The 15,836-nt window shown below is 45.1% G+C and overlaps 1 protein-coding gene across 2 annotated transcripts in view; it reads left to right on the plus strand.

The window, feature by feature from the left end:
• The window catches only part of LOC125096937 (BEN domain-containing protein 5), a 1,594,254-nt gene that overhangs the window by 1,492,715 nt on the left and 85,703 nt on the right, over window positions 1-15,836 (plus strand). For both annotated transcript variants that reach the window (XM_047724116.1, XM_047724117.1), the window contains exon 9: window positions 9,909-10,020. In XM_047724116.1, coding sequence (XP_047580072.1) covers window positions 9,909-10,020 — 112 coding nt within the window. The remainder of the gene's footprint in view (window positions 1-9,908; window positions 10,021-15,836) is intronic.

Genomic DNA, 15,836 nt, shown 5'->3' on the forward strand with positions numbered 1-15,836 from the left:
AGTTCCTAAACAACTGCTTGAAGAGTGTTAGTTCTCTGTGTAAAATCCTCCCATGGCTCCCTGTTGGCCACCGGCAAGAACCTGAACTGTGGAGTCTGGTGTCTAGGAGCCTCCTCCTCAGGTTCATCTCCCACCGTCCACCTTGCTCCTGCCCGAACACCCTCCATCTGCTCCTCTCACCTACCTGGGCCCTTTGCAGGGCCCCTAAATTGGCCCACCCTTGCTCATGCCTGTGCCTTTGCTGGCACTCCGCTTCTGCTTCAGAACCCTTTCAACTCAATCATTTCCTCTCCCTCTTCTTTATTTCTCTTCCTCCCCAACCCCTTCTTTCCCTCAGGCCCTCACACAGCACCTACTTTGTACTGTGCCCTGGGGAACTGAGATGGGCTTTGCCCTATGCTTGGCCCCAGGAAGGTGTTGTGTGAGGTAAACCTTGAGGCATGAGGCAGAGTTAGCCTGGGGAAGAGATCGGCAGCACATTCTAAAACAAAGGAATAATGTAATAACAACAGTGTTGATAATAATACAACCATTAATTGAATTTATGCATACCAAGTGTTTTTATGTATTATTTCCACTGAAGATGGAACTCATCATACGCCTGCTCCCACCCCCCACCCCACACCCCCAATTTAGAAGGAGATAGAGGGATCAGAAAGACAGGGGTCAAAATACTAGCCTTATTTTTGATAAAAGCAGGATTTGGGAGGCATGGTTTATCTCTGTGGCTAAAACTGGCCCCCTTCTACGGCACCCCAAAGTTCAACTTTGCCACCAGCCCCAAGCCAAGCAGGAAGTGAGCTGCTTCTCAGAAGGCACACCAGTGACAGAGAGGGGGTCAGAATGGAACCTCCCAGCAGGGTCACAGGTCTCAGTGAGTCATCCCTGGAGGGGCTAGGCCAACAGAGGCCAACAGGCTCTTCCTCTTTTCTCAAGTTGATGGATCAGATAAGTTTCACTATCGCCCTCTGGGAAGAGGAAACAAAGGAATACAGAGGAAGAGCCATTCTCTCACTGCTGGAGACTAAGAGTCCTGTTGGGGTTGAAATGGAAGGTTCCTCCTAATAACCCCATGAACCTATGGCTAGTTTCTTATATTATCCTCATATTACAGAAAGGAACCTGATGCACATAGAGTGGTTAAATACCTTGCCCAAGGTCCTAGAGATCCAGGAGTCAAAACCAGGGAGCTGCCCTAGAGCCCCAGTGCCTAGCCTCAGCCTTGCTGCCTGAGTCCTGAATGCACAGGAAGCCTTTGGGGAATGGCAAGTGGTCTAATGTGGCCTTTGTGCATGGTCATAGCTACAGACCATAGTGTAGGTTCACGCACTGCACAAAGGCGCCAGCTAAGAGGGCAGGTGGCAGCTGGCATGCAGCCCAGGCCTGATTGGAGGGAATTACATCAGCCCACAGGAGGGGGCACCTTCTTGCAATTAGTTCATAGGATGTAACATGTGTGAGCCTTGTGTGGTATACAGATTTGGGACACGGCTGAAGAAGCTGGAGATATAAGTGGAGACCAGTTTGTGGAAGATGCTGACAGTCCTACCAAGACCAAACTCTAAGACCAGTTAACACATGTGTAGCCTGTAAGGACCTATTTTATATTTTTATATTTTAGCAAGAGGCTTTCATTGAGGTTAAACAAAAACCTTGTTGTTTAACCTTTAAACTGCCCCTGCTCCCCTTCCCCCAGGGGATTCACTTAAAAACAAATCCCAGAAACCAGCTCCGGGTAACAAAGCCCAGATACAAGGGTGGGTCAGGCCAGGTGGAGACATCGATCAGTGGGGGGTTGCATAGCTACCAAGGAGTAGCCCCCCCCCACACCCTTTGGGAGCCTTTTTGGCACCAATCCTAATCAAGGTGGAATAGGCTGGGTCAAATGTCTATGAGGATAAATTGTAACTCAATTGGTCACCTAGCATCACTGTGGAGTTTCCTGTGTGTGTTAAAATCTCATTGGTCACCTGTGCGTGGCCAGGCCCGACCACATGGCCTTTGCCCTTAAAAGCTAGACTGTGAAACAAAGAAGGTCGCCCTCTCTTGTAAGAGGTGTGTCTCCGAATGTTCGGTTAGATTCTTGATGCTTGGCGTGAAATAAAGCTTTGCTTGACCTTCGCTTTATATCAGTCTCGCTCCTTTAATCATGGACCCATTATTGGGGCATAACATAGCCCTAATCTCAAACTAGGTAGTGTCTCCAACATTTTTCATGGCTGATCTCATTTTAATCCTCAAAACAACGCTCTGAGGTGAGCAAGATCCACATTGCCTAGATGGGGACTGAGGCCACACAGCCAAGATGTGGCCAAAGCCAGGATCTTACCCAGGCAGTGTGGCTCCAGGGTCTACACTGCCACCTAAGCTACTTTTTGGGCTTAGATAAGGTGGGCAGGGGTCTCATCTGCTCCCAGGGCTTGTGAGGACCTGAAGAACTTTTCTTCTCTTTTTTGTTTCCTTTTCCCTTTCTCATTCGAGTAGTTGAAATAGATGATTCCTAGACCCCGAGGGCCAGGGCATTCCTTTAGAAAATGTTCCCCCTTGGACCTTGTTAAATGGTTCTTTTTACTTCTTGTCAGTGTTGTTATTGAGGGAAAATAATCTCTTGGTCCTGGAATGAACTTCCAATGCTAGTCTTACATAGCTATGTGACCTTGGCCTCCGTTTCCCTGTCATTGAGATGTGGGAATTGGATTTTATGAAATCTTGGGTCCTTTCAGTTGGTGATTCTCAGAATTGTCCTAAGTCACCAGGTGGAAATCCCACCCTTTCCACCAAGCCAAGTGTTGCTACCAAGCAGGAGACAGGGTGGAAGGAGACTGAAACCCCAGATAACATGCTCTCCATGGAAAGGGAAAAGGCACTCCAACAAAGCTTCTCCTTGTCCTCTAGTAATAAGTTCTGGGAGAAAGGACCCAGGAATTTCAAAGTTAAAGATGATCCCTTTTCCACATATGGTCTGAGTACTCCCTTCCCCCAGCCCCACCACCTTGCCAGAAAGGCCACCATTCCAGGGCCAAGATCTTGCTGACCCTTGGAGGTAGGAATTCCTACCTCATCCTAGCTCTGCTATGGACTTTGGGAATGTCCAGGGCCTCCTCCCATGTATGGCAGTTTGTGCACTGCCCAAAGGCTCCTGGTCAAGGTGCCAGGCAGCCTGTAACTGCTCACAACCCCACATCTAGCCAGAGTAATAGTTTACCCACTCAGAAGGGGCACCTGTTTGTCAGCTTAGAGGAGGGCACCTTTTGTCAACTTGCACAAAGGTACTTTACATGTTAGCCTCCAATTGAGATCCAGTTTCTCCAATTATTTATTTTTTTAAGATTTTATTCATTTATCTGAGAAAGAGAGAGAGAGAGAAATGAGCAGGGGAAGGGATGGAGGGACAAGTAGACTCCCCACATAGAGGGGAGCCTGATGCAGGGCTTGATTCCAGGACCCTGGGACTATGACCTGAGCCAAAGTCACATGCTTAATGGACCAAGCCACCCAGGTGCCCCTCAGTTTTCCCATTTAAAAATTAAGGGTGTTACATACACCCCTCACCTCACATGAGTCCCCTCAATTGGATACTAACCTGACTCCCAGGACTGCTAAGAGAGAACAAAGCAATGGCTAAGAACATGGGCTTTAGAGCTCACAAACTGGATTCAAGTCTTGCCTCTCTCACTTGTCCTTGCTGGGCTACAGACAAATCACGTAAGCTTTCTGAGCTTCTATTCAGTCTCACGGAGAGCTGGCTATGTGGCTGACAGAAGACTCAATGGCAAATGAAATAGATTCAGTTTCTGCCCTCCTGGAGCTTTCAGGTCTTTGAACAAAACACGTGAATTTGTCCAAGGTCATAAAACTACTCAGTGGTAAATCTGGGACTCAAACCCAAGTCCTTCTGACTTGGAACCTATGGTCTTAGCTTTTTTCTTTTTTAAGATTTTACTTGTTTATTTCAGAGAGAAAGAGAAAGAGAGAGAGCGCATGAGTGGAAGGGGCAGATGGAGAGAGAGAATCTCAAGCAGATTCCACACTGAGCGTGGAGCCCGAAGCGGGGCTCCATCTCACAATCCTGAGATCGTGACCTGAGTGGAAACCAAGACCTAGACACTCAGCCGATTGAGTTACCGCCGATTGAGATACCACACTATCTTCTTACCCATTCTCCTCTTTGCCTTGACAGCCCAAGTGGCATCCTTTTTGTGATAGTCTGAGAGAGAATGTGAGGAAATGCTTTAAATATCCTGGGGTGGTGATGCGAAGCAGATGTGTTGTAATTATCCCTTATGTTTGGGACAGAGGACACTGCCTGCCATCCTCCACCACAGTAGATCCCTCCCCACCTGCTAAGCATTTTGCAGGAGCTACTGATGACAGACTGTCTGGCATTCTGACACTGGCCAATCAATAGAGCTAGAAGGTGCCTCAGGCCAAGGACAATTGAATCCCAACCTTTTAGTGGCATTAAATAAAGCAATATTTATTTTGCTTTTGGTGCAAATATACTTAATCCAATCTAGCTCATTGGTAATACTGAAAAACTGCTGTATTTGAGAGACAATTGCATGCATGCCTCATACTTCTCTGCCTGTCAATGCCACACTTCCAGGAGTAGTACACAGCCGCACAGGGCTCAGATGAGATTGATCTGGAGCCGCCAAGCTGTCTTTTTCTCTATCCTATAGAAGAGATGAAAAGGAAATCATAAAGAGGGGAATTAAAATCATTGCTCTCGTTCTAGCTGCCATTATTGCAAAAAGGATGGGCATGATGCCCTTCACAAGATGGAGCTATTTACTTACCATTTGAGCAATGTTCTCTGGAGCCACTGTATCTCTGCCATTAGGCAGAGGAGGAAGAAACCAGTAAAGGAAGAGCACGCAGGAGTAGCTTGGGGTCTCTTTCATAGATGACACAGCATCGCCATGGCTTGGTGGGAGGGGGGGGAACCTCAAAAAAATCACTGGAGACCATCCTAGCATTTATAAGGTCTTGGTTCAAATCTGATCTGTATCCTAGTAGTTGTCAAGTGATGCTCTAAAGTCAAATCTCTTTTGGATTTTATTTTCTCACTTATAAAATAAGGATTTTTTTTAAAAAATTATTTATTTGAGAGAGAGAGTGAGAGAGAAAAAGAGAGAGAGATCATGAGCAGGGGAGAGGGGCAGAGGGAGAAGCAGACTTCCCTCTGATCAGGAAGCCTGATGTGGGACTTGATCCCAGGATGCTGGGATCATGACCTGAGTGGAAGACAGACACTTATCTGACTGAGCCACCCAGGTACCCTAAAATGAAGATTAATAATACCTACCTTATTTGGTTATTGTGAAAGTGTCTAGCACATAACAGGTACTTGAATCTTTAAAAAAAAAAAAAAGTCTTCACATAATTACCTAAACTTTGCACATCTTCAGGGTATTTGTTCATACACTTGTTCATTCACTCATTCATTCAGTAGATATAGTGAATCTTCTCTACACCTGGGTCTGTAGCAGGTAAGTTGGAGTGGGCCTGGGCAGGATGACACAAACATAATCCCTGCCCCCATTGGTCTCACAGTTTGGAAGAAGAAACAAAAGATAGTTAAAAGTATCTTCAATTCAAGAGAATGAAAATATATATTATGTAGTTGCAAATAAATTTGACTTCCATAAAATTGGATTTTCTAGAATGATCCTAATGTCAAATATTGTGTCTCATTGTTACCGTAAAGGGTTCCATCCATGTCAGAACATGGGTCCTAACTTCGAGCTCATGCAGAAATTTCATCTCAGAAATAAATAACAGAATAGAAGAGCATCAAGGAGACAGAGACCCAGAGCAGAGACTTTCACACTTAGTGACTCTAAACTGGCAATCATAGTATGAGAGCATGGCCTTTTCCTTGTCCATTCCTCTGCTTTTAGGCAGATGATTTGGGTCAACCACTAAAGAGAAAGTGCATCAGCCCTGTCCTCCTGGTGCTTCCAGCCTAGTTAGGGACACAAGCATAATACCACTAGTAGCCTGTTAGAAATATGTGTAACTTCCAACCATTCTCACTTTGCTGAACTTTGCACATGCCACACCCTCTGCCTGGAATGCTCTCTGAGGACTTGATTTTTGGCCAATGCGCATCCCTTCTTCAAGGTTCAGGGCAACTTGAAAACTCCAAGAGGGAAAGATTGGGTCCCATACAAATATCAAACGTTGAAAAAGGCATGCAATTAACATTAAGATATTGGTACCCCTTGACTATTTGGTGTTTCTTTTTAAAACTATCAATCCTTTCCCTAGAATATTTTGTTTTCTTGGTATTTTATCAGAAATGTGTGCTTCCTCCAAGTCCTTAACTTTGGGGATAAAGCCCAATTTGTGATGCTTTAAAATCATATAATGATATTATAGCAGCATTATTCATAATAGCCAAGATATGGAAGCAGCCCAATGTTCACTGATAGATGGATGTATAAAGAAGATGTGGTGTATATTTATACAATAGAATATTATTCAGCCATAAAAAAGAATGAATTCTTGCCATTTACAACAACATGAATGGAGTTAGAGAGTATAATGCCAAGAGAAATCAGTCAAGAAAACCAAATACCATATGACCTCACTTATATGTAGAATTAAGAAACAAAACAAGCAAAGGGGAAAAAAGGAGAGAGACTAACCTAGAAATAGACTCTTATCTATAGAGAACAAGAGGGCAGGCGGGTGGGGGGATGGGTAAAATGGGTGATGGGAACTAAGGAGTGCACTTGTCGTGACGAGCACAGGTTGATGTACGGAATTGTTGAATCACTATGATGTACACCTGAAACTAATATGTTAACTAACTGGAATTAAAATAAAAACTTAAAAAGTAAAAAATGAATAAATAAATAAATAAATAAAATAAAAGAAGAAGAAGAAGAGCATGGAGCCCCAGGAGGGGAAGTGACTGTCTCAAGATGATATAGACATTAGAGGTCTGTTCCCCGGCCCCTAGCTGGGCAGGGCTCCTGCATCTTTACTAAGGTTTTTCTTTAGTAAATACCCACCTACTGACAGACTGTTACCATTAGAAATGTTCTTTAAAAAATCAGCTCAAAAAGTACCCAACACAGGTACTGCTCACTAAAGAGTCTCACCAATGCTTTAGCTTCTAAAGAGCTCCAGGATTCTTTGAAGCTTAAGTGACCTTTGAGTCACCAGCTACACTATTTTCATCAACAGGCTGGATCAAGGTGTTGATCTTTCAGGATCTTTTGCCTATAATACCTTCTCTTAAGTTTTGAATCTCACTTTTTTGAATGAAAGAGGCTATCTGGAAGCAGCATGGCCAAATGGGAATACCAAGGGTCCTGGGAAAATTGACCTGGATTCTAGTCTGGACCCTGTGGAGTACCAAGTAGGTGACCTTGAAGGAATGGCTTACCTTCTCTGACATTCAGTGCCAGAAAAATGGAATCCACCTATGTGCCTGGATGGTTGTAAGAACTTGATCATATGAGATTGGAAAATTCTTGGGAAAGAATGGAATGTTCATTCAACAACTAACTCCTCGATGTCTACCATTGTCCAGACTCTTGTCAAGCATAAGAATACAAACCTGAATAAGACATCATCCTCACCCTTGAGGAATTCATGGTCCAGTGGGAAAGACAGACCCAATAATTACTATATCTTGTGCTGTAGCCACTCTGATGGGCTGGGTGGGAGGTGGTGGGGAGCAATGGATGCTGTGGGAGCAGAGGAAAAGTACCTATCCCACATTTGCAAAGAGTAAGTCAGCAGGTCTTCCTGGAGGAAGTGATATTTAGATTTAGACGATTTCAACAATATGACAATCTCCACCACTGCCAGTCATCACTGGCTGCCATTTATTCAATATTCATTCTGTTCTGAGGAGTCTGCTGGGACATTAGTAGTTCATGTTCACAATCCAGAAAGTCAAGGTTGTTATCCTCATTATACATATGATAAACCAGAAGACCAAAGGGGTTTTTTAAAAAGAAAATTTAAAAGGTCACCAATCAAAACTTAAACCTAACTGTGACTTCCAGAGCTCCTGCTCTTCACAACATAGCCTTACAGTTCTGTGTGACTCTGTGAGGCAAGGATGAGACTAGTGCAGGAAGTCACTGGGAAGACAAATTTCAGCTACAGAGAAGGAAGACTTTTCTAGTGGAGCTGTCCAAGAATGAGATAAGTTGCCTGGGAAGGTGGTGAGCATCAGGTCATAGAAGTATCATGGAGCAAGGCATTGCTTAGGGCATTCTTAATATTTGCGTATTGAAGGCAGAGGAGAAGTAGGTAAGCTAACCAATATCTTAAGCTTGCAATCATTTGTGATTAAGTCCTGTTGTTAAAAGTAACATTCCATTCCGAATTTTTAGATGCTGAGTGAAAGCTGGAAGAGCTCTGTGGGCATAGCACCCAGACCAATGGTTCCATCTGTTTGGCGACCAGCCTCTGGGGTTTAATATAAATTAGGCTACAGAGCTATATAGTTAGGCATACTTTCTGTTAAAGAAACAAGGACTAACTCCAGCCACTTAAGCAAGAAGGGAATTTATAGGAAGGGCCACATTTGGAAAACAAACAATTAACAGAATAGCCCTGGAGGGCAGAAGATTGGCTGTTGGCAGCAATAATCTACCTCTACAGCCGCGGCTGTACACCTGATTCCCAGCCTTGTATCACCTAGTCCAAGTTTAAGTCATGGAGGGAAGTGACTGTTGCCACTGAGTCTGATTTCCTGTTGCTGTCACTGGCAGATCACAAAGAGGGAGCATCTGGCCCATCTGTCTTTTGTGGTGGGAGAAAAGGCACCACCATAGTCTCATCATCTGTCATGATGGAGGAGCAAACTCTCCCTGAACCTGTCCCCTCTAATCACAGGGTTAGATGTTAGGCATTCCCCAAAGAAAATGGGTAAATGTCTACTACACTAGGAGAGATCAGACAATGGTTATGAACTCAGATCTGCCTGACTCCTAGACTGGAGGAAAAGATAGACAGTTATCCCTGACCACTACTGTCTACTGCCCACCCCAGCCCATGGGCTGCAAACTTATTATTCTGTCACTCAGACAGGATGTAGCATAAAATGATAATAAAAAGTTCAATCAAACAACAACATAATATTTTTAAGTTGCTATTATGTACCAGAACCCATGTTAAATGAAGTTACATGGGTTTATCTCATTTAATCCTCACAACATTGTCCTGAATTATAAATGATACAAGCCTGTGAGCATATCTTCTTTCTTCTGTTAGACTATGTTTCTCAAAGAATGCAGTCTGCTTGTGTACCAATCCTGACATCACCTCTTTTCTCAAGCCATTTTTTATAACTTCCTTGTGCTTCAGTTTCCACATTTGCAAAATAGGAACACTAATAACACCACCACTAACAACACCACTAATAACCACATCATTAACTCAGGACCTTGGCCAGAGCTCAAGGTGCCATCAATGGAGCTGATAAAAGGGTGTTGGGCTCTGAATACATTTTGAAGGTAGAGACCATGGGTAAGCTGTGGGTGTGAGACAGAGAAGAATAATAGGGACACCAGTGACTTCAGTCTGAGCACTTCCCTCTACTGTCCTGTATGAGAGATGTCCATGGGTCTGTGGTCTTAGGGCATGAACACTGAAGTCAGACTCCTCCACAGAAATATTTGAACCTCTCTGTGACTCACCTTCATCTTATATAAAGTGGGAATTATAACAGTAGTAACTTTATAGGGTTGTTGAAAGCATTGAGTGAATTAATATATGTAAAATGTTTAGAACTGTCTCTGGCAAAAAATAATAATAATAAAAATAAATGCTAGGAAGGTGAGATAGGGACTACTTCTACTCCAAGCTGTATTTGTATTTATGAATGACAAGTTTGGCTTGTCCTGTTCATACTGACTCTGACTCTGGGTACTACCTAGGTGCTCTCTAATGGGGTTTGACCTGAACCGTCACTGGCTGGATCCTTCTCCGTGGGCCCACCCCACCTTGCATGGAGTGAAACAGCTCATCATCCAGATGTACAATGACCCAGTGAGTAACCAAACTCCCTCAGCACCTGCTGGTTTTAAGGCTTAATCTGGGAAAGAGCAGTGTTGTACTGGGAAATTCCAGTAGGAGCTCCAAATTAGGAATACAGGGTCAAAACCAGGGTGAGTATGAGGCCTGCTGGTCTTGTCTTTAAATTGGATAGACCCAAGTACCTTCCAGTACCTCTCGCAAATATCAGGTTCAGTTGGGTTCAGGAGGTCTTCTGGGATAAAGGAAATATAGTGAAGCAGATTCACAGGGTTCTTTGGCTGTGAGCAAAAGAAATCTAATTTCAATTAGTTTACACAAAATAGAGAATCTATTACAAGAGTATGAGTGTATCTCACCTAACTAAAGACTGTAGACTGGCCTTCTCCATCTGTAGGAGACATGGAGCCAAGTGTCACATCTGTTGGCTCCTCCCACTGGAGAGTGATTAACTCTCATTTTCTAGTTCTAGTTCCAAAAGACTGTGACTGGCCCAGCCTGGGGAACCTGCCACCTCTGGGCAAGTCAACTCTGGCCCCAGAGGCAAGGATATGTAAGAATAGGACAGTCACATAGGAACCACATGGTTGGACTTGGGGGCTGTGGTAGTCATGGTGAACTTGTTCCTAGAGAAAAGGGCCTGCTAATCCAGAAAAAGGGGAATAGTGGGTGTCTATGCTGAGTTTGTTCATAGGGGCAAAACTTTGTAAGAAACAGGAAAAGACACAGGGGTTTCATAGGTTAGAGAAAGGAAACAGACCACAATCATTCTATCCCAAAAGAGCTATCAGAGAGGACAGGACAGACATCTCCTGCGTGGAGGACAAAAGAGGAAGTAAGGCCTATAGAGAAATAGAAAATTTTAATAATTAGTTCTGCCTAAAATGGAGTGGATGTAGAAGCTATGAACTTTGCCTTACTGAAAGGGTTCACCTTGAAGCTAAATGACACTATCAAAGTGATGCATAGAGGAGATTCAATTGTTTGGAAGATACTGGAGTGAGATGACATCTGAGTCTCTTCTAACTTTGATGACTGTGATTTCATGGCCCCTTGACTGCCGTAGCCCTGACATTTTTTCTGATCTGGCTGATAGTAAATATTCAGTAAACTATTGGTAGAATGGAATTGGATTGAACATGGCAAATTCTCTTATGCCAACTTCAATATGATTTATAGATAGAAAACAGTTATTCACAGAGAGGACAATGAGGCATGATTTTAAAAAAAGAAACAGGATAGGAGAAGTGATAGAGTGGGAGCCACTGAAAAAAGGGGTGTTTTAGATGAATCCCTGAGGAGAGAGCTGGGGGGTAGGGCATGGAGGAGGAACCAAAGGGAAGAGTTAGGTTTGCTAAAGAGAAGAGGCTTTAGCCTGCCATTGCTAACATCACTGAGAAGTCATTGATTCGCTCACAAGCAACTGGGCACTCATCCATGCTACAGAACACAGATCAGCCAAGACTGAGAGAGAGGGGGATTTAAACCCTTTTTGTGCCACAAATAGGGTGCTCATCAGCTGGTTGGATCTTAATAAACACACTTAGAGCTTATTGAGTAAGCTGTGTTCTTCCTGAAAGTCCACTCCTTTAAGACCGAAGCAAGGGCATGGAACACCAACATGGGAGTCAAGCTGACCATGGGAGTCATGGATCCCAGCTCCCTCCATATCTTTTCTCTTCCCCACTCCCCATCTCCATGCCCAGGCTTTCACTCCAATCTTGCCTGCCTTCCTTCCACAAATACTTATTAAGTAGTTCCAAATACTAGGCATTGAGATATTTTCTAGCAGTGAACAAAACCCCAACCCTTGCAATTTGTGGGGGAGTAGACATTAAATAAGTAAATACTGACATATATAGATTTTAAAATTGCGTATGGAGTTATGGTGGCTGGGGTGGGGAAGCACACAAACTGTGACCTATGGGTAGGATGGTTGTAAGTTTTGGCTTGCCTGGGGCAGTTCCCATTGATACCTGTTGTCCCAGAGTATTTATTAATAGTACCCCCTTTCACTCTTAGAAGTGTCCCAGTTTACATGATAAATTATACTGTCACTCTACTTAAAAGCTATTAGAAAGCACCTAGCACAGTACCCGGCGTGTAGCACGTACTCAACAAACATTATCTGGATTGGATTCAAAGTCACATTTGACTGTAAGTGTCATTGTGTCCAGTTGTAGATACTGTCAGTACCCAAGGGCATCTGCCCTAATAATCTGAAATGCTTTCTCCTCCTGACCTCCGCTGTTGTGTACGTCACCACAATCACTCAGGCCAGAGCTGTGTGAACTGCCACGACAGCTTCTGGCCTCATTTCTAAATGCTCACAGCCTCACTCCTCCATCCCAGTGGCCTTCTGCTTGACAGAGTCAGCAAGCAGAGAATCAGCAGACACTTGCTGGTGGACGGGGACTATGTCCAGGAGCATCGCCCTTCCTCTCCAAACTCCTTTGGGTTCTATGCTGGTTTCTGGCAATCATCAGAGCCGCTGTCCACCCCGAAGAAGTTCCCAGCCTGGTGGAGACAGGCATTTACAGGCAGTTATCTCAAGTGCATTCATGGAGGAAGACACAGGGGCTGTGGGAGCCCATAGAAGGAACCCAGCTCAGGAGGCCACACCTGAGCTGATGCATGAAAGATTGCCAGGGCAGGGAGGGCTTTCCATGCAGAGGAGACATCTGTGCACCTGCCTTGAGAGGGAGGCACCCTCAGGAGCCAGCGAAGTCATTAAGTGTGGCTGGCACTAGGGGCAGACAGAGGGGCAAAGGGGGTTATGATACAGGGTGCAATTTGGAATTTATTCTCATGGGAATGGGGAGCATGGAAGGATTTTAAGCCGGGAGGTGACAGGATCAGGTTTGCATTTCAGAAAGACTCCTCTGGTGCTTGTAAGGGGGTGAACTTGGAGGATGCCGGGCTAGAGACTGGAGACCAGTAGAGCCTGCTGCTGTAGGGCTGGAAAGGCATTATGGAGGGGTGTGGGTAGCTTAGTGACCAGCTGATGGGACAGGAAGGAGGTGTATGATATCCATGGTTTGGCCTGGACAGTGGAGTAGATGTCGTCGCCCCTCCTGAGATGGGAACTCAGGAGGGGCAGTGCACCTGTGGACAAGCTTTAGACATGGCAACTTTGAAGTTGAGCAGAAGTGATATGTCTAGCCTGCATTGTGAGTCTCAGGCATGAGCCCTTCTATGTTCTCACCTGGCAACAGGAGCCAGCTGTCCTGCATTAATGATGGCATTTACTTCAAAGGCGACTTTCCTAGACCTTTGCTCACTAAACCCTTACCCCCTCTCGGGACCTTGGAAACTAAATGATGCCCTTGACCATGGAGTGTTTTACCCAGAGGACCACACTGGATCTTAGTTATAAAGTGGTTTAGTTATGAAGTGGTTTATGCCCCACTCCTGGGGCACTCCCTGTGGACAGCGTGGCCTTTGTTTACTAGTTGTGATGGACTGTCCCTAGGCAGGGTCTGGCTGATGGATCTGAGAGTCCCCAGTGCCCAGCAGGGACCTGGCTCTGAGCAGGTACTCAGAGTAAATGCTAAGCAAATGATGAAGTAAACCAGAGCTTGAGTTGGTTTTAAAAAGATTTCCCTGATGAAGCAACCAGACCACACACCTCTCCCCAGTCTCAGCTCTCCCTCAGAGTCCCAGATGCTAGTGCCACCATTGCTGTGCCCTCTTTTACTTCAGGCTCTGGTCTGTGGACATCAGCCCTCTCCCGGGTTCCCCTGCAGCCTGCTGAGATTGTCCTCAACTCTCAGAGACAGAGCCTGAGATGGTATCCCCCACTCTGGTTCCCCTGACACAGGTTTTTGGTCACCTTACTCATGCATTCCATTCCTGGCCTCAGTGCCCACTACGTTCCACCCACCATGGAGCTTAGCCTTCTCTGGCCTCCAAGAGCTCCCTCAGATCCCTGGGTCCCTGCCTTCCCATCATCCAAGCACGTTTTGTTCAGGAGCTGCTCTTAGACATTTCATTACCTCCAGTGGTGAAGACCAGGGAGCAGGTCCCAACTCTCCTCCACATCCAGCTTTCTCCCTCCCCTTCTGATATCAGGTCTGAGTATTCTACCTCTTCCCCAGGTAATTAGCCCCAGACGTGACAGAAATTTCCAGGTGAGAGCTCACCCCCTAGCCATGGGAGTGTGGCTTTATCCTGGCACACATACCATAGAGTAATGACGGTGACTTCACATCACACCATCAGCCAGAGTCACTCACACACAAGAGCACACACAGGGCCCTCCTCTCTCACCCAGGTCCAGTTGCAATCTTAAAAAGTGAAGCCCCTTTACAGATGCGCTTCCTAGGACCACCCATCTGTAAGTCTTCTAGCACCCAACTACCTGACTGAGAGGTGTACCCAGAGAACTATTTGGCAGAGATTTAAAAAGCAGGTGTTGCTTTAAAAGGCTCAGTTAAGGGGCTCCTGGGTGGCTCAGTGGGTTAAAGCCTCTGCCTTCGGCTCAGGTCATGGTCTCGGGGGCCTGGGATCGAGCCCCACATCAGGTTCTCTCTGCTCAGCGGGGATCCTGCTTCCCCCTCTCTCTCTGCCTGCCTCTCTACTTGTGATCTCTCTCTGTCAAATAAATAAATAAAATCTTAAAAAAAAAAAAAAAAAAAAAAAAAAAATAAAAGGCTCAGTTAATTGAATGAAGCACACATTTCTCAAAGTACCCATGTACAAGACCCTCGATTACCTCCGGAATTATAGAGATCAACGGGGCAGGATTGCAGGCTAGGAAGAACTCACAATCCAATGGGAAGGCCAGAACTTTATGAATCATTTTCAACCAGGGCAGCCAGGAAGGTTGCTAGAGAACGTGTAATGCTTTGGAAGTATGGGGCTAGGAGAAATGAATCCTCTGTGTGTGTGGTTGGTGGGGGGTGGATCTGAGGAAGTTTCCTCAAGGACATTGGGCGGGGCCTCTAGAAGTGGGTAATAGTTCATCTGGAGGCTGTGGTTTAGGGATGAGACAGGTTACAGGGAGAGAGGAGAGGGCATTCAGGGGAGAGCTGAGCAGTGGAATGGAGATGAGAAGCCTCAGCTGCTGGGGCTGGTATGCAGGATTCATGAGAGGCAGCTGCAAGATGGTGGCCCAAGAGGCAGATGTTAAGAAGCTCATGGGTGACTTTGAATATGGAGTCAAGGAATTTGGCTTTTTCCTATGGCCCAGTGCTCTCTTCTCAGTAAAATCAAAGTCTTGGAGCACCTGGGTGGCTTAGTTGTTTAAGTGTCTGCCTTTGCTTCAGGTCATGATCCTGGAGTTCTGCTCAGTGGGGAGCCTGCTTCTCCCTCTCCCTCTGCCCCTCTCATCCTCCACTTGTGCTCTCTTTCTCTCTCAAATAAATGTAAATTAATTAATTAATTAATTAATTAATTAAAATAAAGGTCTTAAGCCCTCTTTTAAATTGATTTTTATTTGAATTAAATATCATGAAAAAATAACATAAAAAAAAGTCAAGGCCATGAAACAAAATGCCACTTGTTAGGAATATTCCAGCACACACCCTCTCTCCATCTTGAGAATCAGTGTCATCAATGGAGAGCCATAAAAATGTTTGAGCAAGAGAGACAGAGATCAATGGATTGTATTTCCATCCACTCAGTCCCCCACTTTAGAAACTCTAGAGTCATTCTAAAATTTAAATCCACCTGGGTCTCTATCCCCTGATTAAGACTTTTCAGTGACTCCCCATTACTTGTGGAATAAAGGCCAACGTTCCTGGCATGCCCTTCAAGGACATGCTCTCGGCATATCCAGCATGTAGCAGAGAACATGGCACCACAGAGACTGTTATGCTGAATGACATATG

The sequence above is a fragment of the Lutra lutra genome, chromosome 4 (genome assembly GCF_902655055.1).
Source record: "Lutra lutra chromosome 4, mLutLut1.2, whole genome shotgun sequence".
In the NCBI taxonomy this organism is placed as follows: domain Eukaryota; kingdom Metazoa; phylum Chordata; class Mammalia; order Carnivora; family Mustelidae; genus Lutra; species Lutra lutra.